This window comes from Sander vitreus, chromosome 13 (genome assembly GCF_031162955.1).
Source record: "Sander vitreus isolate 19-12246 chromosome 13, sanVit1, whole genome shotgun sequence".
Classification (NCBI taxonomy): Eukaryota; Metazoa; Chordata; class Actinopteri; order Perciformes; family Percidae; genus Sander; species Sander vitreus.
The window spans coordinates 6,088,484-6,113,407 of record NC_135867.1 but is presented as its reverse complement, the minus strand read 5'-3'; the positions used below and the strand labels follow the sequence as shown (position 1 = coordinate 6,113,407).

The following is a 24,924-nucleotide window of genomic DNA, read 5'->3' as shown; positions in this document are numbered from 1 at the left end:
CATCTACTATATACAACCATAAACACGTACTTCGAAACCAGCTGGTCCCTGTCCGTCCTGGTTGGGCAGTGGTCCGGTGTTCCCCAGGAAGCCAAACATGCGGTCGACCATGTCTGAGTGATCCACGGGCTGCTCCTTCTCCCTCTCCATCTGCTCCAGCAGCTCCTTCTTCCTCCTGGACTCCTCCTTTTCCTCCCTGTCCCTCTCCTCTTGCTGCTGGGCCAGTTGGATGAGCCTCTCCTGGTGTTTCCTCTCCGCCTCCGCCTTGGCCCGCCGAGTCGTCATCTGGTTTCGCAGCTGCTCCTCCTCGGCCAGGCGCTGCCGCTCGGCTGCCAGGCGATGCTGCAGCTGTGAGGGAGGAAACAAGAGGGGAAAAGGGTTCACAAAGGCAGGTAGGTTTGTTATACTGATTAGTATTTTGTTCTGTTAGCTTATAACTACTTGTCCGTTTAAAACTAGAGCAGACGAACTGAAGGGAAACATTACAGGTGTAAACAGATGACTGACAAGACAACAATGAGCAAAGAATATAAACTATTCTTAAAAGCTGAACGCAATAGACAGCAGTTTTATCTCTATTCAGTATTTGGCTAACGTAGGTTATTTAAAGGGGCTTCCAGTCACTTAACTTCTTCCTTGTCGGGTCGCTGGAACTGCAGACTTGCACAGGAATATTATTTGATAGTTCTCCGAAAGCTATTTATTACAACGGTTTATTAGGGCCACTGTAGGTCAGGAAAATAATTACGGAGCTGGAAAATCACAGCTAATTTTCCATGAAAAACCTCATAATTTCCAAGATTAAAGTCGTAAATTTACAAAACTCAGAAATTCTCTGAGATTGAAGTCACAAATTTACGAGAACAAACACCATCACACCACAGACACCGCCGCTGGCCGTGTGTTATGCCTGCAGTCGATGACCGAATTAAATTATACTTTGCAAACTGATTTAGCAATAAGGAAATACTTGTGATTTTGGCCCAGAATCAGCATATTGTCATAAACATCATGCCTATTCAAAAGAAAACAACATACTGATTTGGATGAGGTGATAACTTTTGTGGTACAGCAGGACACAATACGACCTTACAATACGAGGTTACATCCTGAAGGTATGAAGCTTCGAAGAGCGCAGCAACTTAGGCGGCAACAGTACAAGTTACAGTTTGTTTTTTTTAACCCACAATGGCCCTCATACACCGTCGTAATTTATATTTTATCAAGCTGATGACAAACTGAAATTAAACAAACATTTACAAAAGAATAATTTATTTAACATTGTCTCATTGTCTTTCAGAACAGGAAAAGAGAAAGAAATGGGCAACAATGGCAGATAAAATGGCATTTTCTTTACTAAAAACATGTTTAAAAAGCTCACAAACATTTTCATATAACACAGACAGACAACGTGCAACCAGGTTTAAACAAACCAATTTAAGAAAAAAATAACATTTAAAAGAAGGTTTTACGTGATATTTAGGCCAGGATCATCATCATGAGAGATTTTTTTGGTAACACTTTACTTGAAGGTATCGACATAATCGTGACATGACACTGTCATAACTATGACATGACACTGTCATGAACGTGTCATAAACGTTATAAGCAAGTCATAAACTTTTATGACTTCTGTCATTAAGTGTCATTCGTTTTTTGTCATGACAAGTTGACATTGTTTGGGTTGTCTTGATTATGACATTTTGACATTAATCAAAGTGACATTACCAGAAGTTGTCTTGGTCATGACAAGTTGACATTACATTTGTTTGGGATGTCTTTGTCATGACAACTTCACATAATGTCATCCTGTTTAATGTCAAGTTGTCTTAATAAGGACACTCCAAAGAAATGTAATGTCAAGTTGTTATGACAAAGACATCCTCTGGTAATGTCATCCTGGTTAATGTCAAGTTGTCATTACAAAGACATCCCAAACAAATTTAATGTCAACTGGTCATGACCAAGGCAACTTCTGGTAATGTCACTTTGATTAATGTCAAGTTGTTATAATCAAGACAACACAAACAATGTCAACTTGTCATGACAAAAAACGAATGACACTTAATGACAGAAGTCATAAATGTTTATGACTTGTTTATAACATTTATGACATGTTCATGACAGTGTCATGTCATAGTTATGACAGTGTCATGTCACGATTATGTCAATACCTTCAAGTAAAGGGTTACAGATTTTTTTTTTAACATTGCCACATCCTATTTTGGATGCAGTGTGTTTAAAGGCCTCAGTATGCGTCAAACAAAATGCTTTTCTGATCGTCTGACAGTGTTTGAAACCTTCTTTCAGATAGTGGAATAAAGAGTGGGCTGCATCCTGCTACAACCTGACAAACAGAGAGTTGACCTTCTCATCTAACTCTCAGCAAGAAAACAAATAATAAATAAAGCTTTACAGTTTCTTTTTAGCCAAATGAAACATCACAATTTATTTCCCCTACGTTATTCTTCACATCTACCCTCAACACCAATGGTCCTTTCTTTCTGGCACGTTAACAAAATGATACAAGTAGCAGTAGTAAATATAATAACTTTTTACCTCTGCCCTGAGCCTCTGGCAGAGACGTCTGGCTATCATGCCCCTGGTGTAGGCCTGAAGAGTCAACACGGCACGAAGACGCCTCCAAAATGTCTGCCGGATGAGGAAGCCGCGGCAACGGGCTTGGATGAGAGCAATGTGACGGCGAGTCGTCCGGTAGCTTTTGTAGCACTTCCTTGACCTGTAGACGGCCTGGAGGCGCAAGAAGCCAGACTGCATCTGAAGGAGAGGAAAAGGTTTTAAAAGGTTTTTAATTTTTTACTGTTGCAGCAACATAAGAACAAAAACATCATACTGCATCTGAGAAGAACATATTTAAACAAATTGAAAACTACAAAACTACACATTGAAGGTGTAAAGGACTCACTATTTGGTAATTCTTCCTGCATTGATAACCCCTCCACACCTTCTGGATAAAAGTCACAGCACTCTTCAGTCGGAGAAAGTGAGTCCTACGACAGAAGAGGAGACAGAAAGTAGATTTTAAACATACATCATACGGGATCCCTTTACGTAAGTACTGAACTTCAAGGTACATGTACTTTACATGAGTATTCCCAGTTTATACTGTATACAGTACCTCTACATCTCAGAGGTAAATATTGTACTTTTTACTCCACTACATTTGTTTGACAGTTTTCGTTGATTTTCAGATGACATTTTTTTTTTTATTTATCCCGTCCTGTCCAGTGAAAACCATATATCTTCAGATGTGTTGATGTTGAATGTTTGTGATAAACTGAAGGATAAATAATAAGCAAATTCTTAAGCTAAATGAAGTCTTTAAAAGGCCTCTTAGATCAGCTGGAAAATGCATCATCACAAAGCTGTTTTTCTGACACCGTGAAAAGTTGACTTTTAAGAGATACGTGGTTCTTAGAGGACAGCAAAGCCACAAACATATGATGATATTATAGAATATGATGTATTGGTGTAGATTAAACTACCCAACAGTACATAAAGGAGTTAAACTTTCATCAGCAGCAGTCATATTAATCCACAAAACTCCGTCCTGTCCTAGAAAGCTCTTCACCTCTCTTTAAGTCCGCGCACAGCCTTCTGGATGAGGATGACCTTGTCAGTAATGCCCTGGTCCCTCTCGATCTCCAGCTGCATGTCGTGGTGGTCCTGACAAGAAACAAGCAGAGAGAAATAAAGACGAGGGAAAACAGCTTGAGGGCCCCACAGTCCAATTTGATTGCCAAATTTCTTTGGTGATATGAACCACGAAAGCACAATATGAACTGAAAGAGTAAAGATCTTAAAGGAAAAGTTTAGATCTTTTGAAGTGTGGTTGTATGAGGTACTTATCCATAGTCAGTGTATTACCTAGAGTAGATGGCAGTCGGCACGCCCCCAGTTTGAAGAAGCAGACATGAGTACTGACACGGAAGCTAAGCGATGTACTGCTGTGGAAGGAGGCAGCAGCTAAACGTATTTTAGACATCTAGAGTGTAAGCTATATTCAGAATATTTTCACCGTTTTATCTTGCCTTCAGCTACGGGGGAACTGAAGCTGTTAAAATCGCTCTCTTTAAAGCCACCAGACTCCTTTGACAAAAACAGTAATTTTACCTTACAGAACACTGATGTTGCTGGTGTACCGCTGCCTTGATTGGTTCGTTTGTGTGTTAGTTTTAACACCAAAGTCGCACAATAGCACAAACTAACTAACAGATCGAGGCAGCGGTAACCCAGCAACTCCCATGTTCCTCAAGGTAAAATCACTGTTTTTTTTTCAAAGGAATCTGGTAGGGAAAATATTCTAAATATATCGTACACTAAAACTGATATTTATGTTTTCCTTTTTATAGGTAGCTAAAATACATTTTGCTGTGTGGCCCCCACCACAGCAGTACATTGCTTACTGTACGTAGCTTACCTGCCGATGCTGCAGTAACACCTAATACAACTCACACCTCCAGAACTTTCACACACACGCACACACACACAAATAACCTTCAGGAAAATCTTTGTCTTTCCGATCTGCCAGTCATCATGTTTCCCCAGACGGGCCAGGATGATCTGCTGACACGTCCCTCGTAAGTCTTTCTGTAAGGAGAGAGAATCACGTAAAATTGACTCCTGGACCAGCAAAAACTGTTTTAAAGACTTTGACGTAGGGCTCATCAGATACTGTATGATATCAAAAAAAGCAATACTGATATTAATGCAACATTAAAGAAATGTTGCATTACAATCAGTAGAAGTTACGGTCTTAAACAAGTAGTGCGGTATCAGTTCTACAATAGATATTTATTAAACAGATACATCGTATCCAACACAGCAGTGAATAATACTGCCTGGCAGGTATCCAAATTGGTAAAAATTATATAACAGTCCAGCTGTGAGTGTGTTGAGTTTCTAATATATTTTTATTATATATTATATTTATTCATATTTTGTGAAATAAAACAAGGAATATCTTAATTTTAGACCAATGTTTGTGCATAGACCAACAAGGTTTTAATTAGTAAGCTTTATCGGTGCTGGCTGGCGTATCTTTATATTTTGAATACAGCCAGGCTAGCTTTTTCCCCTTACTTGCAGTCTTTATTTCACAAAGATAATATAAGGTTACTGGTAACCCATTTAAACATATTTAATCAGGATGAAAGAGACAATAGAAACAGAATTGTAACAGGTGGCAGTAGTTGTGTTGTTGACCTGTATGTGAGCAGGTTTGATGCCAGGCATGAGGACTCGGTAACGGTCCACAAACTCGCCAAAGGTGTATCGGATTGGATAGCCGGCCCGCCGTATCCTGATGGTCTCCATCATGCCAGAGTATCGCAGCTGACGAATACACAGCTCTCTGTCAAATAACTTAAAACAAAACAAACAAAAATTAAAAGCTGAAGTAAAAAAAAAAAAAAAATGTATGTACCAAGTTAAAGGTGCTCCAAGCGATGTTGGGTGACGTCACTTCTTGTTGACGTTCGAAGTATTGTCAAACAAAACTGAGGCTAGCTCGCCCCTCCCTCCTCCTCATCCCGTCCTCTCCCCCTCCCTTCCGAGCACTAACCCCGCAACCCCCACCCCCAAATCCTTCTTGTCAGTTATTGGCTGGAACACTGTTTGTTATGTTTGGTGGTGCAGGTTGTCGCAGTTTGCTTTTGTTGGCGTTTGTGGAGCCTGGGCTGTCTACAGAGACCGCGTTTACAGTGTGTTCAGGGGACGGGCAGCTAGCAGATAGTGAGGAGATGTTTGCTCTATGTGACAAAAAATGTTGTAGCCTAAAAAACATGTGACATCGCTTAGAGCACCTTTAATGAAAAATACGCTTATTTTCTTTCTTGCCAAGAGGTAGAGAAGAGGATGTTACCACTCTCATGTTTGTACGGTATGGTAGCACGTAGACTGGAAACGGAGAAACAGCTAGCCTGGCTCTGTCCAAAGGTAACAAAACCCCCCTAATATAACAAGCTTCCTAATTAAAACATATCTCTTGTACAAAAATCGAAGTGTAAAAACTGGGATTTCTTGGCCGCAGCAGAAACACCCCATCCAGGAAAATAAACTTGTGATTTTCAATACTTTTGTACCGTGTGTTCATTTGTGAGCTTGAAAAGGTGCTGGTAGGCAGTGTGTCCAGGCCAGAGACAATAATTCAGAAATGTACACAGGGGCTTCAACAATTTTAGGGACCCAAAAACGCAAACCTGAATGTGCTGAAGCCTTGTATTTTGTGAAGAATATGTAGGAATTGATCTCACCATAGGTTTTTTGAACTCGTTGGGTTTTATACAGCGAACGAAGAACGGCTGACACACGCTGAGCGTCCTCATCAGCATCTCCAGGGAACGTTTGAACTGACTGCTCAGAGTGGGTGAGCGCTTCCTCGTCTCAGCACCCTGAAAACACACAGACACACACGCGATCAGGATTTCATATATGTCATATTTTGTTAATGGTTTGCAGCATGTGAAGAAACACTAGACACATTTCAAACACAGTGGTACACAATGAAAGCACGGGGTGCACACACTGAACACAACACACAAGTGAGACAGGGAACAAGACAAAATCTCTGACAGCTGTCTTCACTGTAATTCCTCTCACCGAAACGGAAAACATGACAAAACTTTTTGTTTCAAAAGCTCCTCAGTTCTCTGGATGTTTTTCTAATTGTCCAGTCAAAAGCAATGATTGCTTTGAGGGACTGAGGAGCGTGTGTCAGAGAGTTTGCTGGTTAATTTCTCATTAATGTGAGGCTACATCTCATCAAATAAACACGCTTTTCCCTCTGGTTTCAGCTACAACAAAGTCCACACCTGTAGGATTAAATGAAGAGCTTGAGGAAGGAAGGGTGGGGTGCTCTGGATTCATTGGGTTTTTATCCAGTTAACGTGAACACACAGGGTTTCTGAGTGACCATATGTTGCTAAAGGCTGTTGATTACCTTGGGAGTGGGGGTGCTGGGCTGCTGATAGCCACACATAAACTGATGAGGAAACAGAGAAGATTAGTTGATTAGTTAAAAGCTATTAGTCAAAAGCCTACACTGTGAGGAGAAAAGTTAAAGGGAGGCAAAAGTCACCAGTGAAATCACTTGAAGACAGCAACACCTTAAAAGTCAAAACAAAAGTCAAAAAGGAGGTGAGGAATATTAGTCCACCGTTATAGGTATTGATGCAAGCAAATACTAGTGGTGTTAGAGTATTTGTTGGTCTCACCATGGCCACGTCAGCCTGGAAGATCTGCTTAATGAACTTGTTCTTGGACGAGTGGACGAGCTGGATGATGTCGGTGTGGAGGCTGTCTCTGTTTTTCTCCAGGAAGCCTGGAGGAAGAATGGAGAGAGAGAATGTAATCCTTTACTTTAGTAAAAGTACTAATACCACACTGTAGAAATACTCTGTTACAAATAAAAGCCCTGCATTGAAAATAATACTTAAAAGAAGTGCAAGTATATAAGTATAATCGTAATCAGGTGTAAAATGTACTTCATAAATTAAAAGTATAAAAATGTCCCCTGTTATTATTACTACTCAAGCATTAACGTAAAAGCATTTTACTGTTGTAGTTGTTTGAGGTGGAGCTCATTTTGAACTATTACCCATTAACTGATTGATTGTTTGGTTTGTAAAAATACTGTTAAATAGTTAGAAATGTTCATCAGAATTAGACGGAGCCCAAAGTGACACCTTTCATAATGTTTTGTTTTGTCCAACCAACAGTCCAAACCTAACATTACTATTTAAGTGCTCATGTTATGCTCATTTTCAGGTTCATAATTGTATTTAGAGGTTATATCAGAATAGGTTTACATGGTTTAATTTTCGAAAAACACTATATTTTTGTTGTACTGCACATTGCTGCAGCTCCTCTTTTCACCCTGTGTGTTGAGCTCTCTGTTTTAGCTACAGAGTGAGACATCTCACTTCTGTTCCATCTTTGTTGGGAGTCGCACATGCGCAGTAGCTAGGTAAGGACTACTAGCTAGACAGTTGCAGAGTATGAGGGAGTGCCATGCTAGCAGCTAGGCGAGCATTATAACATTACAAAGTGATGCACATTTGTCCCTGAAGTAAAGGCTGGACTACAATGGAGCTGTTTGGAGCAGTTTGTGAACAGTGTTTTCTGTTGGAGATGGTAAGTCCCTTTGGGGTGGACTTTGGGCTTTTTCACTTTGTAAAACCTATTACGTGCACAAAAAAGATATATAACACAATAGGAAAAGGGAAAAAGGAAAGGGAAAAAGCAAAAAAGCATAATATGAGCACTTTAATATATTACAAATATTAACATTATTAAAAGGAAAAGCAGCTAATGTTTCAAATCTTTTTTCACATTTGTGAAAAATTACTTATTTTTCTGTCAATTGACTAAAACACATTTTATAACCTCTTCAGATGTTTTGTGTGTGTGTGTACTGTGTACAGTATTTGAGTTGATGTACTGAGTTACTTTCCACCACTGCAGGGACCTGAATCAAGGTCCAAAATATACTCAACCTAATCATGCCAGGTAGGGTTTTGTTTAACTGCCACGGGTCTCTTAGTATCTATGACTTTACTTTATTATATCACAGCTGCTGTTTAGCACACAGAGCATTAAGGGGTTGGTGTTCTCTCTCTATCAGATCGACAGAATCCTCTCTTGAAAGTCTGAGCCAACACAGCAACATAATCCCATTCCAAACAGGAGACGAGCGAGAGAAGGAGGAGCATAAAAACAAAGCATGAAAATGTGACAAAATGATGAAACAGAACACACCTCTGGTCTCGTAATTCACCACACCAGCAAAGTGTTGAATACCAAACTGGGTTGCATAGCTGTTTTTAGGAGGGATGTAGTTGTAGTTGAGCTTGTGCTGGGAGTTTAGCTTGTACAGCATCGTAGCATCAGTTCCCTGACAAGACAAAGAACCATCGGCTATAAAGAAAAGCAAAATAAAACTGTTGACTTCTTTAATATTGAATTGTGGCTACAAATGTGGTTGACACGTCAAATGATGTTGTAAAAGGCCCAAAACTGGCCCAGATTATCAGTAAATCAATGTAACACTTAAACAATTGACTGTCGTAAATCTCCCTTGAATTGCACCTTCGGGAACTTGCTCTCTTCATCAATGAGGGAGATGATGTTCATGGGTTTGTTGGCAATCATGTCCAGTGCGTCCTGGTTGTCTGTAAACTCGATGTGCTGCCAGCTGATATCCTCCAGGTTGTACTCCTCTTGCTCCAGTTTGAAGACGTGGCGAACAAAGAACTGCTGCAGGTTCTCGTTGGCAAAGTTGATGCACAGCTGTTCGAAACTACAGTGAACACAAATCAGAGGAGAGAAAGAAGGAGAGTAGGAGGTGTGAAAGTACAGTATTAAATTGGCGGAAACAACATGGTTTGATGATACAAACTCAGGTTCAAGAACAACAAGAATTGACCAATAATGATGTTTTCTAATCAAATGACCAAGTATAAATCACCTGTTGACGATAAAGTTCTCAAAACCAAAGATGTCCAGCAACCCGATCGACCTGCGTATGATGTTACTCTCGCAGGATGGCGGTCTGAATATGGCAGCATTGATCTTATCCACAATCCAGACAAACAGCCGACCGTATATCCCCTGGAAGATGAAACAGTGAGAGTGAGGTCAGTTAGAATACACCTCTTTAATGTTTAGCCATGCTAGCGGGGTGGCTATAGGGATATTATATGCTTATTTTCATTATGATGTGTTTGCACATTTACACATCTACATCACTGCAGCAAGGTGAGAAGTTTAACCACTGGAGGTGAGCAAAAACAAGATGTTCAGCTGCTGCTAAGTTGTTCTTAAAGGTTTCATATAATGCCATTTTTTTAGGTTCATATTTGTATTTTGGGTTTCTACTAGAACCTATTTAAATGCTTCCTAAATCTTCAAAAAACAAATTATTTTCCTCATACTGTCGGTAAGAATATACCTGTATTCACCCTTCCGTATCTGCACTCTGGGAGTCTCTACACCGTCATTGTAGCCGTGGAATGACTGTAATGGCACTGTAGCTGCACTTTCTACCAATATATAGTACAGTTGTGACATCACAGCCGTGCAGAAGTCCTGACAGCTCGTTTAAAGGCAGTTTCTGAATACAGGCTGCGTGCATTTCTCTGTGGATTGGGCATTTTTATACTTTAACAGTATTTATAGCGCACCTCAACCTGCTTTATAATCAATAAAAACATGGAAATCTCACTTTTTACAACATGGGACCTTTGAAGGCCATGAAAAAGCTATTTTCTCAATCAGCTTCTCACTATGAGTGATGGGGTCCTACATGAAGTTTTCAGCTAAAGTTGGAATGATTTTCAGATCAGAGATTTTTGTATTTGTGGTAAAAGACCGGTACCTTGACAAAGGCGTCCCTGACATCTAGGCTTTGTTCCATGTTGAGATGTGTGGCAACACTTTCTCCACGTGTGATCAGGGTTCGTGTGGTCAAACACACCATCACATCCTTAGGATCCACCTACAGCAGTGCACAACAAGCAACGTTAGAAAAATGGCAATGTGCTTCTTTTTTCTAAGACTGAATACTAAACATCTCCCATCACTTAACGAAGAGATATTTTAAGCAGGTGATGGCTTTTTCTGATACATACCAGTGCCTGAAATGGGCCAGTACTCTCACCTGTACTGTCATCTCTAAATTTTGTCCATGCGTACCTTTACTTGTAATTGTCATTAAAATAATTATTATTAAGCTGATATTTATTTTAAAATAGTCTATAAATCATGATTTATTGTGAAAAAAACAAGCAATTCTAAGTAAAAACAGACATTCAGCATCCCCATATAACCCGAATGGAATGATCCTTTGTTTCATAACCCCCTTTTCAGGCACTGCGACTATTCAACTGTGAGAATGGCAGTTGAATCAGACTCCTTACACTGAATCTTCCAAAAATCAACTATTTGGGGTCACCCCTTCAAGATATACGTATGATATACTGCTGAATTAGGGTACTGGCACCATTGTTGGTCCAATTGAGGCACTGACATATGACTACATACTAGTTTGGTATTTAACTTACAAGACCAATGTGTAGACTTGTAGTACACACACATGCATATGCACACACACACACACACACACACACACACACACACACACACACACACACACACACACACACACACACACACACACACACACACACACACACACACACACACACACACACACACACACATATACATACCTCCATGAGGGAAGCAGCAGTTACCAGGTCAGGAGATCTTACAACCACACAGGCGTCCAGGTTGTCGTACGTACGAGCTGATCGTAACCAAAAAAGATCATTGTTTTCCTCACAACTCTTTTCTAATCAGTGTATTATGTATTTACTATGTGGTTCTATTTATTCCATTGTCAACAAAAGCAGAACCCTATAAGCTAAGTGTAGGTGTGCAGTTCATTGTACCCTCGAAGCGCAGGTTGCCCATGTGCAGGATGGCAGCCAGCAGCTTGGAAATCTCCCAGTTCTCTGTCTCAGTGAACATCAGGACCTTCATGGCCGACAAGATGCTGGAGTAATCACTTAGGTCGTCGCGACCGTCACACACTGTACATTTACCCTGCAGGGTAAAAGACACACACAATGTTAGATTATTTATAAGCCAAACTAGTGGAGTGGCTCTAGGAACAGCAAATTGGTCTGATAGTTGTCGCTGTTTGGATGTGTCCTATTGAAATGCACAGGGAAGCTGCTGTGTGCTGATCTTCATTAATGTTAACCTGATGTACATTTGCCAGCTTCTTATTCCTCATCCCTGAAGCATTTTTTCTTATTGTATAAAACCAAAATATACAATTATAATAAAGAATAGTGTTAGTGTTAGGGTTGTTTACCAGAATATTTATTTACCAATTATATTATAAAAAAGAGAGTACAAAAAAGGTTTATTGCATACATCTTGTTACAATGCAAACAAGACAACATGTCAGCTAACTGTGACCTCAACATGCTAATGTCAAGTGTGGATAATGTGAAGTATTGGTCAGTTTTATGTATATTCGTCAATATATCATACCACACTGGAGATGGATGTTAACAGATCCAGACCTCCGTTTTAATAAAAGCTCAATAATTACCTCATATATCAGTTAATACACACAGACATACAGTAAACATGATGTAATAGTATGTATTGTGTGTCTAGTGCTGACTTCTGTGGCATTGGCTAATGGGGATCCTTTTAATAAACAATAATAATAGCCTCTCACACAACCACAGACTCACCATGGTGAGGTAGGAGTAGTCTGTGGCTATTCCTAGGCCCAGCTTGGCCTTCATCTCAGGAGCCATTCCCTTCAGCATGCAGTAGAAAACATGGTAGTTCCTCTCATCTGGAGCCTGGAGGAGAAGAGGGGTGAGAGTCAGTCAAAGAAATAAAAAATAAAAAACGGAACTGAAAAGGCCTGAAGTCACAACTGTTTCCTTAACTGACACTGAGGATGTGTATGATATTATGATCCAGTGTCTCACCTGTCGACACACACGAGACTTCTCCAGCAGGTACTGCTCTATCTTGGCTCCTTCAATGGCCCCTCGCTTGTTGAAGTGGATATCTATATACTTCCCAAAGCGACTGGAGTTGTCGTTACGAATGGTCTTGGCATTGCCAAAGGCTGAATAAATTGACAAATCATACGGTGAGTGAGGTGATGGGGAAAAGTGCAGAAACATAGAGAGAGCTGGGTAACAGTGGAGTCTGACAGTGCACAGCTCAACTGATGTAGCTTGATGTAGTATAAAATGATTGACACTACTATTACTATGGTGATGTGATGTTTGACAGTATACAACTACTGAATAGAAGACTGATAGAGGTTCAAAATGCATTCGTAACCTGGAAAAAACATTTGAAAGTTTAACATTTACATATCCATGCAAAATGGGAAAACTCCACCTGCTGCTGAAGATCATTTGATACGATCGAAAGCTCCAGAACAGCTAGATTTGACATATATTTTCCGAGATTTGCATGTACATTTGAGTGTCAAAACACTCCTTATGTCTGACCTTCGAGGATGGGCGTGGCCTCTAGGACTTGCTGCTCTATCCAGGAGTGTTGCCCGCTGATGGCTGCGAGGAACTGCAGAATCAGCTTTGTGCTCTCTGTCTTTCCAGCTCCAGACTCTCCGCTGTCACACAGAGAGGGCCGTTACACACTCGTACAACACACAGACACACTCTCTTTCCCAACATTTTGGGGAATACACTTATCCGCATTCTTGCAGAGAGTTAGATTAGCAGAGCGATGCCTCTCTCGCGTCTGTACGCTAAATATGAAGCTACCGTCAGCAGCCGGTTAGCTTAAAGAATAATCTACTACCAGCATCTCTAGAGCTCATTATTAAAAAATGTATTTTGTGTGTTTAATTTTTTTTAAACTTGAGTGTAAAAAAGAAAAATTGATATTTTCCGGGGTGGTTATGTGCCAGACTCAAATCTTCTAACTGTTGGACAGAGCCAGGCTAGCTGTTTCCCTGTTTCTAGTCTTTGTGTCAGCAGGCTGCTGACTGTAGCTGAATATTTCATGATATATGTATCATTCTTCTCATCTAACTCTCAGCAAGAAGGCAAATAAGGTTATTATTTACAAATAATATCCTAAAAAGATGCTAGAATTGAACATCAATGACAGCAAAAGGACAAGACACTTTGTAGTAAACATGTTTTTAATTTTCTAAGGAAACTAAAACGTGCATTTTAAGATTTTAAGATGCGTTAGTGCATTAATATTGAGGCAATTTACACAGCATTTCTATTTTTTTTTAACTGTCAATACTCTACATGAGTGCTGGAAGGTTGTGTGTGTGCTGTTGTTGAATTTGTTTATGCATGTTGTATGTGCTTCACTTTGAGCCCACCTTAATATGTTCACACACACCTGATGATGCAGCACTGGTCCTTGTTGTTCCGCTGCATGTTGAAGTAACAGTTGTCTGCTATGGCGAATATATGCGGCGGCAGCTCGCCTATCTTCTTATTGGTGTAGAGGCGGATATGGTTTGGAGTGTAGATGGGTAGCAGCTGGTAGGGATTGACTGCTACCAGGATTGAGCCGGTATACGTCTGCAGGAACCCCGAAACAAAAGAGTGGATGTTTCAAAAGACATTACTCTCATGCATTTTAGAGACAGAATATCTCCTACTTTTACAACCTATTGTTGTTATACTTTCCAAATCATTGAAGATAGTTGTAAATATGTATACAATATCTTATCTAATATCTTACTGTATTGTGCCTGTAGATTGGAATTTCTAGTGTTAAACAATTACAGCTTATTTTACTTTAATTTGACTGATTAAAAAATGTAACGCCTTAACAGACTGAAATCAAGGATAAAGATTCCATTGCCCTAATCACAAGAAATTGTAATTCTTGCAGCAAATTTCTAAAATCATTACAGTGATTTATGATCATGGATCTAGTCATCCAAATGTGTTTCATTATGCTTTTATTAAAGAGCTACAGAAAAGGCTGGAGCTAAAATAAGTTACTGAGTGAGTAGCCGACATAAGCAAGATGAATTAAAATCTGTCATTAATAAAGCAAGAAAAGGAAAAGAAAGCATGTTAGGAGGATGTGGCAGCGCAGAATCATGTTAGAATATATTTTCTGTCACACCAATTATTCTATTTTAACTTCATACTCACCCGTCCACCACAATTTGTCTACATGGATAAAAACACAACCAAAATCTATTACAGAACTAACTAGGACACTCTCAAAAAGGAATACGTTTTTGGGAGGTTACTCATTTTGGCCAACTGAGCCGTTAAGGGAAAGTTTGGATTTTTTGAAGCGGGGTTTTATGAGGTATTTACCATAGTCAGTGTATTATGTCAATTATGTTAATTTATTTATATAACACGTTTAAAAATAACTGGGTTGACCAAACTGCTTTATAAGGGAAAAACAATAATAAGAGTACGTCACAAAGAAAAATAATAAACAAATAAAAGGTAATAATATCTTTCCTTAACTGGAAGGAAAGGCAGGCGTTGAATAGGTGACTGGTCTAAACCCATATACAAAGAATTACAATAATCAAGTCGTGAAGTTAGGAAGGAATTGATCAACCTCTCCAAGTCATTAGGACATAGACAGGCCTTTACCGTGGCTATATTTCTCAGCTGAAAGAAGCTAGACCTGACAATGGAGGAAATTTGCTTCTCAAATGTATCTACAGTAATAGCGGTTGGCACGCCCTCAGTTTGGAGAAGCAAACAGGATTGAAGATAGGAAAGCCCTTTCCGACGGGGAACTGAAGTAGTTATGTAGGCTCTTTACAAAGCCACCAGACTCTTTTGACAAACAGTAATTTTACCTCACAATACACGAGTTGCTGGTCTACCGCTGCCTCGATCGGTTAGTTAGTTAGCGTTATTGTGTGACCACACTAACTCTTTTAAAAAACAGAAGTCGCACAATAACACAAACAAACTAACCGATCGCGGCAGCGGTAAATCCCATGTTCTGCAAGGGAAAATTACTGTTTTTGTCAAAAGGGGTCTGGTGGCTTTGAAGAGAGCGACATAATGGCTTCAGTTATAGAAAATATTCTAAATATAGTGTACACTTCCGTGTTTACGCTAGCGTAGGAATCTCCGTTTCTATTCCGTTTATAAGTAAACCTGTAGTACTCAGTCAAAGATGGATGTGAGGGATATTCTGTTTAGTGCTTTATTTATAGTAACAAGTTAACTCAACTGCGGGATATTGAAGGTACATGTAAACAGCTTAACCTCATTAAGGACTTAACTGTGCTGTGGCCAATTTCCATGTTACTCCCTCCACGTAAAGTGAGGAAAACGCTATCTAAACATTTGTGTCCTCTTTAAGAGTTGCAGTGGGTATTACAAAGAGGTACTAACATAGATGACGTGCTCATTGTAGCGGATGAGGAGGTTGCGGAGGATGCCAGCTTCGTTGAGGTCGCCCAGGCGGATCATGTCCTCCACCCCGTGGATGGAGGTCGGGTGCATGGGCTTGATGTTGGTGGCATTCTGAGGGGAAATCCAGTGTTCCTGCATGAGTAGGGATAGAAATAAGAGTAGATTAGAGTGGAAAGTGGTCTGGCAGATTCTGGTTTAGTACAATGTATTAATAGTTTGGTAGTTTTGGCCATCACATTTCTTTTGGTTATGATAACATCATACTCACCAAATTGCTGAAACATACAAAAAAGTCACACAAACAGGACAAAAAACACGAGCAATTAGACGATCTGACAGGTTGTAAACAAGCCACCAGTTGCTCCAGATTATTACCTAAACCACTTTATTTGAAGATAAATCTGAAAGTGAACACACCTGAAATGTTGATAATAATCCCTCATTAACATGAACCTTGGTTAAAGAATGTTATGTTCAGCTAATACAATATCAGAACTGACTTTCATGTTCACCAGTTCACTCATGTTTGAATTTCATGTCAATCCTTCCCACAGTCATGCTCATCTTAGGACAGTGCTACTATGTCACCTTTATTCTATTTTTAACCTTTACAATAGTTACATTTGCAAAGAATAATTCAAAAAGTAATTTCAGAACAAAATAATTTCAACGTTTTTAGCATGAGGCTTTTAAATTTCACTTGTTTGCACGCTTACTTTTTTAAAAATAATTTCTATAGAACAATCTTTGCAATGAAGCATTTCACTACACATTGTATACGTATGACAAATAATGATTTGATTTGAACTCACTCAAGTAGGAAGTCAGTCTGTAATCTGTGATGCATGTTTACAACAGACAATTTAGGGAACACTTTTAACATTGGCTTTTGTTTTCTCTTTTTAAAAAAAACTGGCTAACCTGTTGGTTTGTTTACAACCTGTCTGATAGTGTTTTTATCCCTGTTTGACTTCTTTTCAGCCAGGACTATGAAATTAGTGGGTACAACGTTGTTATTATTAATTAATTAACAGTCAATGTGTTCTGCTGTGGACTTACACTCCCTTCGTCATCCAGAACCTGGATCTGTCTAGAGTCGCACAGTTTGACCACGGCTCCCACAGGGACGTCAAACTCTCGGCCCGTTTTAAGGTCCAACCACACATAGTCCCCCTGGATTATTATAAAAACACAGCTCTGGTTAATTATGGACAATTTCACCTAGAGTTAACACAGACAATTAAAAGACAAAATGGCAAATAAATTAGAATGAGAATCAGGTTTATTGCCAAGTAAGTTATCACAAACAAGGAATGGTATCTCAGGGCATAACAATAAGCATAGTAAGAGAAAAGTAACCACCAGAATCATAAATAAAAAAAATCCATTAAAAAGATGTTAAATATTTCTGTTTTTATATGAAAAGAGCCATCCAATGTTGGAAACCAAGATGATGGAAGGTGTAAAAGTTCAAAGTATAAAGAATATGTGCAATGTGCAGAGGTAATAATCTCAACATGTGTTTTTAGATAGATAGATAGATATGCAATGTGATGCATTGAGCCAGATGTGATGTGGAGGCCCATCAAACTGCCAAAAAATAACTACCAACAAGTTTTAACAGCAGACGGTGAGTGTGAGCTGTTATGTGATTACTGTTTTTGTGCCTATTGAATAATAGGAAATATCAAAGTTGCATCACACACCCACAGTTGCCTACTTTTTCAGCTTCCAACTCTCTGAATGGGAGGATTAAGTCTGAAAAAAGTCTTAAATCTGACCACCTTCATCCCAGTATGGACGTGATGTAACCCCTGACTGTTAGGATCTGCAGCACTTTGTCTATTTCCCCTCATTCTCCTGTGTTTTCCCTTCTCCCTTCCTGTTGTATGCTTGTTTTTCCCCTGTCTGTGTGTGTCTACGGCTGGGTGTGGCTGACCTACATTCTGCTCATCAGCTCCAACTCCATACACCTGCTGCTCCTCGCACCTGTGGTCCATCTCCCTGATTATCTGCTACCTGATTTTAGCCAGTCCATTCTCTCCCGTTTTCGCCAGTTCGTTGTGAAACGCCTTGGTCTAATCTGAGAGTATTTTCTTGTTGTTCAGTCTTGTTTATTTTTGGAAACCTGCCTCAAACCTGCTTTTTCCTCTGTGCCACTGACCAGCCATAGTCATCTGACCCCTCCAGCCTCACCTGTCGTCTCTGTGGATCACCTGCCTTGGAAATCGTCTTCTGTTTGATCACCTGCACTCTCTTTTGACATTAAACAGTTTTTTTCAACCACCTTCTGTTTCCTGTGTCTGCATTGTGGGTCCAGTTAAAACTATTGCTAAACATAACACTGACCTTAGGGCTTCATGTTATCAGTGTTAAGTGGTAAGATCATCAGTTACCTTGATAGGCACCAGGATGTAGTTATTGATGTGGTAACTGTGTCTTACTGACTTAGTGCTTCTAAAACGTGAAACAGTGCATAAACTTGTTTTCATTTGTTATTCTTGCACACCTCAAACCCACTGATTTGGTAAATCCTAGTGTGGGCTGCTAAGGTTTTATCAAAGATAACATAATATATGCTGCATTAATGATTAAACCATACTGGGAATTTTAAGGTGTAAATTATGTTTTCATATCATGTTTGGCGTTTATTCAAGCTCTGCCGTGTGAAAGTCTTCCCGTTTTTCTTGTGAATGAAACTTGCCCTCAATTGGAGGCCTACATATAGCAATTTGGTGTGTATCTACGAAACTACTGATCACACCTAACAAACAAGCGATTAATAACACCTTTGTGCAGTTGAGGGGATATAAAACAGGATTTTGACCTTGACTTGAAACACTTTTATGAGTGAACCTCACAGGAAAACGTAAGAGAGATTTAGGATAAGAAGACAAAAATATTCTTGCATAAGGCCCAGACAGGCTGTCAGTGTTCCATTACAGGGTTCTCTGTTTGTTGCTTTGTGCTCATGATTAAAAATGAATGAAAACAAAAGGTGTGCCAGGAATGCAATGCACTATGACATAGTTGCCCCTTCTAGGGGAATGTTGGAAATCCCTCTTGTGACAGAACGTAGAATAACATGTTGATAGCGGCATTGGCAATGCATAAGCCTGAGAAGTGCAGTAAATATTAATAATAGGCTTATTTTAAGCATTAAATATTCTAATATAATGTGGATATTAGTGGATATGAATTAAATGTGTATGGTATTATAAAGTAAGATTGACAGCTCTAGTCGGTGAGGATACAGACATACAGCTTTAGCCTCATCTCTAGCATGATATCATGTTTATAGCCATCAAGTGCATATTTACAGGCTTTTTAGTTTTAAACAGAATCAGCAGTAGTAAAGTAGAAAGTACTCAGCTTTCTAAAGCTGATATAATCTGATAGCAACAGTAGTCATTTCAGCCCACAAACTCCACGGTAGTCGGAGTACCACTTATGAATTTTAAAGTGGTACATCTGCCCCTGATATCACTGTAAACTGTATTATGTAATGTGTGACAACAGAAAGCTTAAAAGTAAAAAAAAAAACTGAGATGAGGAAAAAATAACAGGGTGTGAGATGAAAGCAGACATCTCAGTCATTTCTGCCCAACGTGACTGACCTGCTGTAGAATGACCATGGTTCAGCCTCGCGTTGATACCAGGACATCAGAAGTCACCATGTGTGGGCTCTCTGCAAAGGAGACACAACAACCTTTTTATTGCTTTTTTTAGCATTTGAATATACATTACAAATTAACAAACAATATACAATATATAAGATATTTCTGAAAACATTAAAACTATTATTATCTTATTATTACTATTATTTTCTTATATTTGATATTTAATGTAAAGACACCAAAAACAATGCTTTGTATTGAACTGTTGGTGTAATCTTTTTGAACTCTGACTTCTGGATGTCAGACAATGTCCCCCGTTGCTGCATCCAGAGCAATCCAAGACGATTGTGATTGGTTTAAAGAAATACAAATAAGCCAGAGAATTTTTAGTCTATATCGACGACGTTCCACTTCCGGGTTTGTTCAGGTGCTGCCGGAAATTCCGCCGGACGTCCCTCATTTTAGGCCCGATGTCCCTCACCTTCTGCTTTCTTTGTGCATCCTAAGCTCCAGTCGATTTATGAGAACTATGGTTAACTGCTCCATATACAAAACCTTGTACCATGTATTATTACCAACCAGGTGCTGCAATGAAATTGTTTTCCAATTTAACTCAAAGTTGCTTTTTTATCTTCCACTATGTTCACCAACTAGTTGCTAACTGTGTGTGTCTGCTGTTTGGTGACTGGCAGATAGTGTACGGTTGGTTGGAGCTTTTTTTTGTTCTTTACTTTGTTGTTGCTGAAAACAAGGTTGAGTACAGTGAAATTTGCGGGACAGAAAATCAATAACAATTAACTGAAAGAAGGGAGGTGATAACTCTCCCTCTCTTGGGTTTGTCACTACGAGTGACACCTTTAACTAGGGCTGAACGATTAATTGCATTTGCGATAATATCGCGATATGTTAAGACGCGATTTCCTAATCGCAAAGGCTGCGATTTGGTCACGTGACTCGCAAGCAAATCAGTCTGCACCCGCAGAGAAAGCATCAACTTAGCACGCTAACGCTACGCCGTACCTTGAGCAGATTTCTGTCATTCAAACAACTCTGAGTTGTAGTTTGAAACTTTTACAGCCATTTTAATAAAATGAAGGGTTTTATTCGGGCTTGAGTCCATACATGCAGTTAATGGATACAAGCACGCAGAACTGAAGGCACGGTTAGCAATTATTAGCTCTGATTAGCGGTTAGCTCCAGTTAGCTAGCTCCGTTATAAAGATATGGAGTGAAGGAGACTGCCACGGGGAGGGGTAACAACCAGACTCTGATAAATGACGTTCGGGGAGCTTTCACAGCACTGCCTGCGTTGTTTCAACGGTTTTATTAGTACAAACCCACGGCAAGACCAGCAGCAGCATGCTACTACTAACGTAACGATAGCCTCTCTGTCTCTGAGTGTGAGTGCAATGTTGACGCTGTCATGCACACTGCACACTGGAGGCCGCTCCTCTGTGTGCGCTGTAAAAAAAAAAATAACACCGTTGTATATACTGTATATACTATATTTTTACTTATATAACTGTCTAGTAAAGTTCAAAGACAGTGTTTAAAAAGCGCAATCCACATGTTTACATATGTTTATTACAGTAAATGATAATTAAATGTAACTACTACTAAGTGTGGTAAAGCCACATATTTGTGTTTATATTTCTGCAATCTGCACTTTAGTTTGTGTGATTTATTTCTGACTTTCATATGAATGTTTACACCAGGCTTGGTCAGCGCTCAATATACTACTGTGACTGAAGTAGTTAAATAATAGATGTCATTCATATAAATTCATGCATCACCTAATTTCATCATCACATACAGGCCTGGCCTCCAGGAAAGAACAGTTTGTTTAATCTATCCAATCTTGTATTGTTCATACTATACAATGATTTATTGCTTGTCTTTGAATAATACAGAAGACAAAGAGCTTAAAAAATAATCGCATATTGAATCGCAATCGCAATATTTTTGAAAAATTGCAATTAGATTATTTTCATGAAATCGTTCAGCCCTACCTTTAACATTATACCATATGTACATATTGATTAGACAAGATACTTACTAGACAGTTGGCTAACAGGCCACCCAAAAAATGTGTTAAGTTCATACCACCCAGTAATATTAGAACATTAGACAGCAGGGTTAGAGCAGAGATAATCAGCCATGTGGTTCAGGAATAGGGGGGTTAAAGGGGCTGGTGGGGGCTGTTAAAGGCTTACTTGGTTAATCCCATTGCTTAAGTACAAGCCATAGTTGTTACAGTCGTGACTCATTTTCGTCCCCACTGAGCCGTTTTTCTTTTGTTACCCTCATTCACTATGACAAAGGTGCAGTACTTTGAATACAGTATACGATGGCCTTTTTGTTTCCAGTTGACTATGCTTAAGTAGAATACTTTTGAATCTTTACAGGGTCACATTTTGCAGTTGTAAACATAGTATACTTACAAGCAACATTTTATAGTGAAAAAAGAAAAATAACTTCAGTTTATTGATCCGTTTCTGCTGCAGTCCATGTTTGTGTGCCAACACCTCATTTTAAATGCAGGGACATGGTCCAGTTTGGAGCTTTCATGAAATAAAATAGATCAATTTGAATCAATTACTGAATGATTTGGATAAAAGGTGAAAAGGGAAATGAACCACGGGGGGAAGGGATAAGTGTAAAGTAAAAAACAAAATCCACAGATTCATCTGGAATAGGTGCAGTAAACCTGTTGGAGAGCAGCAGTGCAGATATACTATATACTATTCATACACTATATATATATATATATATATATATATATATATATATATATATATATATATATATATATACACACACATATATATATGATTGGCTAGAGATGAACTGGATGTTGTACTGATTTAGTTATATGGTAGTGTGTATATATACTACCGGTCAAAAGTTTGGGGTCACTTAGAAATTTCCATTCCACTCCATTACAAACAGAATACCAGCTGAGATCAGTTGCATTGTTTTTTTTAATCAGGGCAGCAGTTTTCAGATTACATTATGTGCTTACATAATTGCAAAAGGGTTCTTGACTGTTGTAGAAAGAAGTGGCTGATCTTTACTGCAATATCTACATTGCCCATTATCAGCAACCATTCATCCAATGTTCCAAAGGCACATTCTGTTTACTAATGTGATATCATTTTAAAAGGCTAACTGAGAAAACATTGGAGAAACCTTTTGCAATTATGTAAGCACATAATGTAATCTGAAAACTGCCCTGGTTAAAAAAAACAATGCAACTGATCTCAGCTGGTATTCTGTCTGTAATGGAGTGGAATGGAAATTTCTAAGTGACCCCAAACTTTTGACCGGTAGTATATATACACACTACCATATAACTAAATCAGTACAACATCCAGTTCATCTCTAGCCAATCATATGCAGAAAGTCACAATGTGCTCAGCTAATACCAAGACATAGGCTGAGCTGTGGTTCTTCTTATCCAGAACAACAGGGGGCCAATCTGGCAACTGTTCCTTAACACAGAGCTAACACAGACCAATAGATCTCTACTATATAAAGTGGCCTTCCCTGTATCCACAACCCCTAACAAACCCACACACACACACACACACGCACACGCACACGAACACACACACACACACACAGAGTTTCACTGATAAAATAAAGGAATGTATCTGACTAACATCCTTCACTCTTAAGAGTCAACCTGCTGAGAGATTTTCATGTAATGGCCAACAGCAATCTTGCTAATGCCTTGGCTGCTAATCTGTGTGTGTGTGGCCTATAATGCTAACAAGCATGTGTACTGTATTTGTGTATTACTTGTGACTCACATGGCAGGGATTCAGAGGTGCAGGCACAGAGAGGCGTGACGCATTCATTGTTGACCAAAAAAGTTTAATGTTTCCATGTCTTCCATGAGTTCTGGTGGGTCGGTCTCTGCAAAACATAACACAGAAGTATCTTGACTTTATGATATCAACACTGTTAATGCAGAATTCATTGTTGGAACGTTATTAAGCAGTGTGGAAAAGTAAAATTTTTGAGGAACTTGTAGCTACTGTGCTTTAATACTTCCACATTACTACTTCTGTTTATCTGACAGCTATAGTTACTTGTCAGATATATGTCAAATATGTCATATATGTAAAAAATACATGTTCTAATCACATTTCATGATCATCAGCATCATTCATGCAGTCCTATAGGATTAAGGGTCTTGTTTAATGTCCTCTTTGCCCATTTCTTCCCAGTTGCTTCTTGTAGTCTCAATATGAGTGCGTTTGTCGGATTAGTTCTTCAACAATTACTAGTCATTGGTCGCGTGTCAAGGGAGCTGTTTTTTCCCCCAATTCCTTGTACAGCTATTTGCTAGTAATAGTATTTTACCAAATATTTGCCTCTTCCTATTACATTTTTTTCAGAGAAATTATAGACCTATCCTAGTAAGGCTTGTGCCAAATCCAGTTGGCTTTCGGATCGTATATCGACGATTGAAGAGATGATCGACGATTGTTTTTTCCCACGCAGATGTTAAGGCGATTCTAACTAACTTATTATAAGAACTAGGTAGGAAGATTTTAACAACTTAATAGGAACTAAAAAATAATCTCTAGTTTGCACCCTATTGTGCATTTACAGATGTTTCTGATAAAGCGGCATGTCCCCGTTAGTTCTGGTGGAGTGCTGATGACAATGATTGCATTGGACCAGTATGAAGAACTATCAGTGGTGGAAACAGCTCAGGAGAGAAATGTAGTTGTACTGAACTGGTGCTTTGTTTAAAGCTAATTCACATTTTTCTGAGCTCAACTGCAGTACAGTACTAGGAAGTGTGTCACAGTACTAGATTCATTATATAGTCAGCATTTCTTATGTATCACTGATTTGATTGTGCAACTTTAAGACGTTTTAAGCACACATATTGATTGTATCAGTTCACTTTTTCATATTCTCAGCTGTTGTGTCTACAAAGTCCATTCTAGACCTTGGAAGCAGCAGATAGACCCCCTCCCATTAACTAACTTTTTCTGGAGGGGCATCTCATTTTCACGAAGATGTGGTTAAAAGCTTTATTTAGGCTATTTTTTATTGAACCTTGAGTTAAGGACTGAAACAATAGAAAATACTAAAACTGAAAAATGATCTGCAACTATTTTGACAATTGGTCATTTTAGTAATTTCAAGCAAAGATAGTAACAAAAAAAAAAAATCAGTTTTCAGCTTCTCAAAAGAGAGGATTCGCTGCTTTTCATTTTCATAATTCACTTTTATTTGAACAGGACAAGACATTTGAAGACGTCACCCTGGGCTTTAGAAAGTTGTGACAGGTATTTTTTTAAACTATTTTTCAACATTTCATCGGCTGTACG

The 24,924-nt window shown here is 39.0% G+C and overlaps 1 protein-coding gene across 1 annotated transcript in view; it reads right to left on the bottom strand.

Moving 5' to 3' along the window:
• The window catches only part of myo7ab (myosin VIIAb), a 39,341-nt gene extending 19,750 nt beyond the window's left edge, over positions 1–19,591 (bottom strand). Inside the window, exons 1-21 of the mRNA XM_078265746.1 lie at positions 19,574–19,591; positions 17,016–17,129; positions 15,936–16,088; positions 13,945–14,129; positions 13,074–13,195; positions 12,537–12,679; positions 12,291–12,404; positions 11,472–11,625; positions 11,250–11,326; positions 10,397–10,516; positions 9,488–9,630; positions 9,109–9,319; positions 8,779–8,914; positions 7,236–7,342; positions 6,276–6,413; positions 5,227–5,385; positions 4,519–4,611; positions 3,593–3,687; positions 2,927–3,011; positions 2,560–2,778; positions 31–348 (exon numbers count right to left, since the gene is read on the bottom strand). Of these exons, the coding sequence (XP_078121872.1) occupies positions 31–348; positions 2,560–2,778; positions 2,927–3,011; positions 3,593–3,687; positions 4,519–4,611; positions 5,227–5,385; positions 6,276–6,413; positions 7,236–7,342; positions 8,779–8,914; positions 9,109–9,319; positions 9,488–9,630; positions 10,397–10,516; positions 11,250–11,326; positions 11,472–11,625; positions 12,291–12,404; positions 12,537–12,679; positions 13,074–13,195; positions 13,945–14,129; positions 15,936–16,088; positions 17,016–17,129; positions 19,574–19,591 (2,904 nt within the window). The remainder of the gene's footprint in view (positions 1–30; positions 349–2,559; positions 2,779–2,926; positions 3,012–3,592; positions 3,688–4,518; positions 4,612–5,226; positions 5,386–6,275; positions 6,414–7,235; positions 7,343–8,778; positions 8,915–9,108; positions 9,320–9,487; positions 9,631–10,396; positions 10,517–11,249; positions 11,327–11,471; positions 11,626–12,290; positions 12,405–12,536; positions 12,680–13,073; positions 13,196–13,944; positions 14,130–15,935; positions 16,089–17,015; positions 17,130–19,573) is intronic.
• Between the last annotated feature and the right edge of the window lie 5,333 nt (positions 19,592–24,924).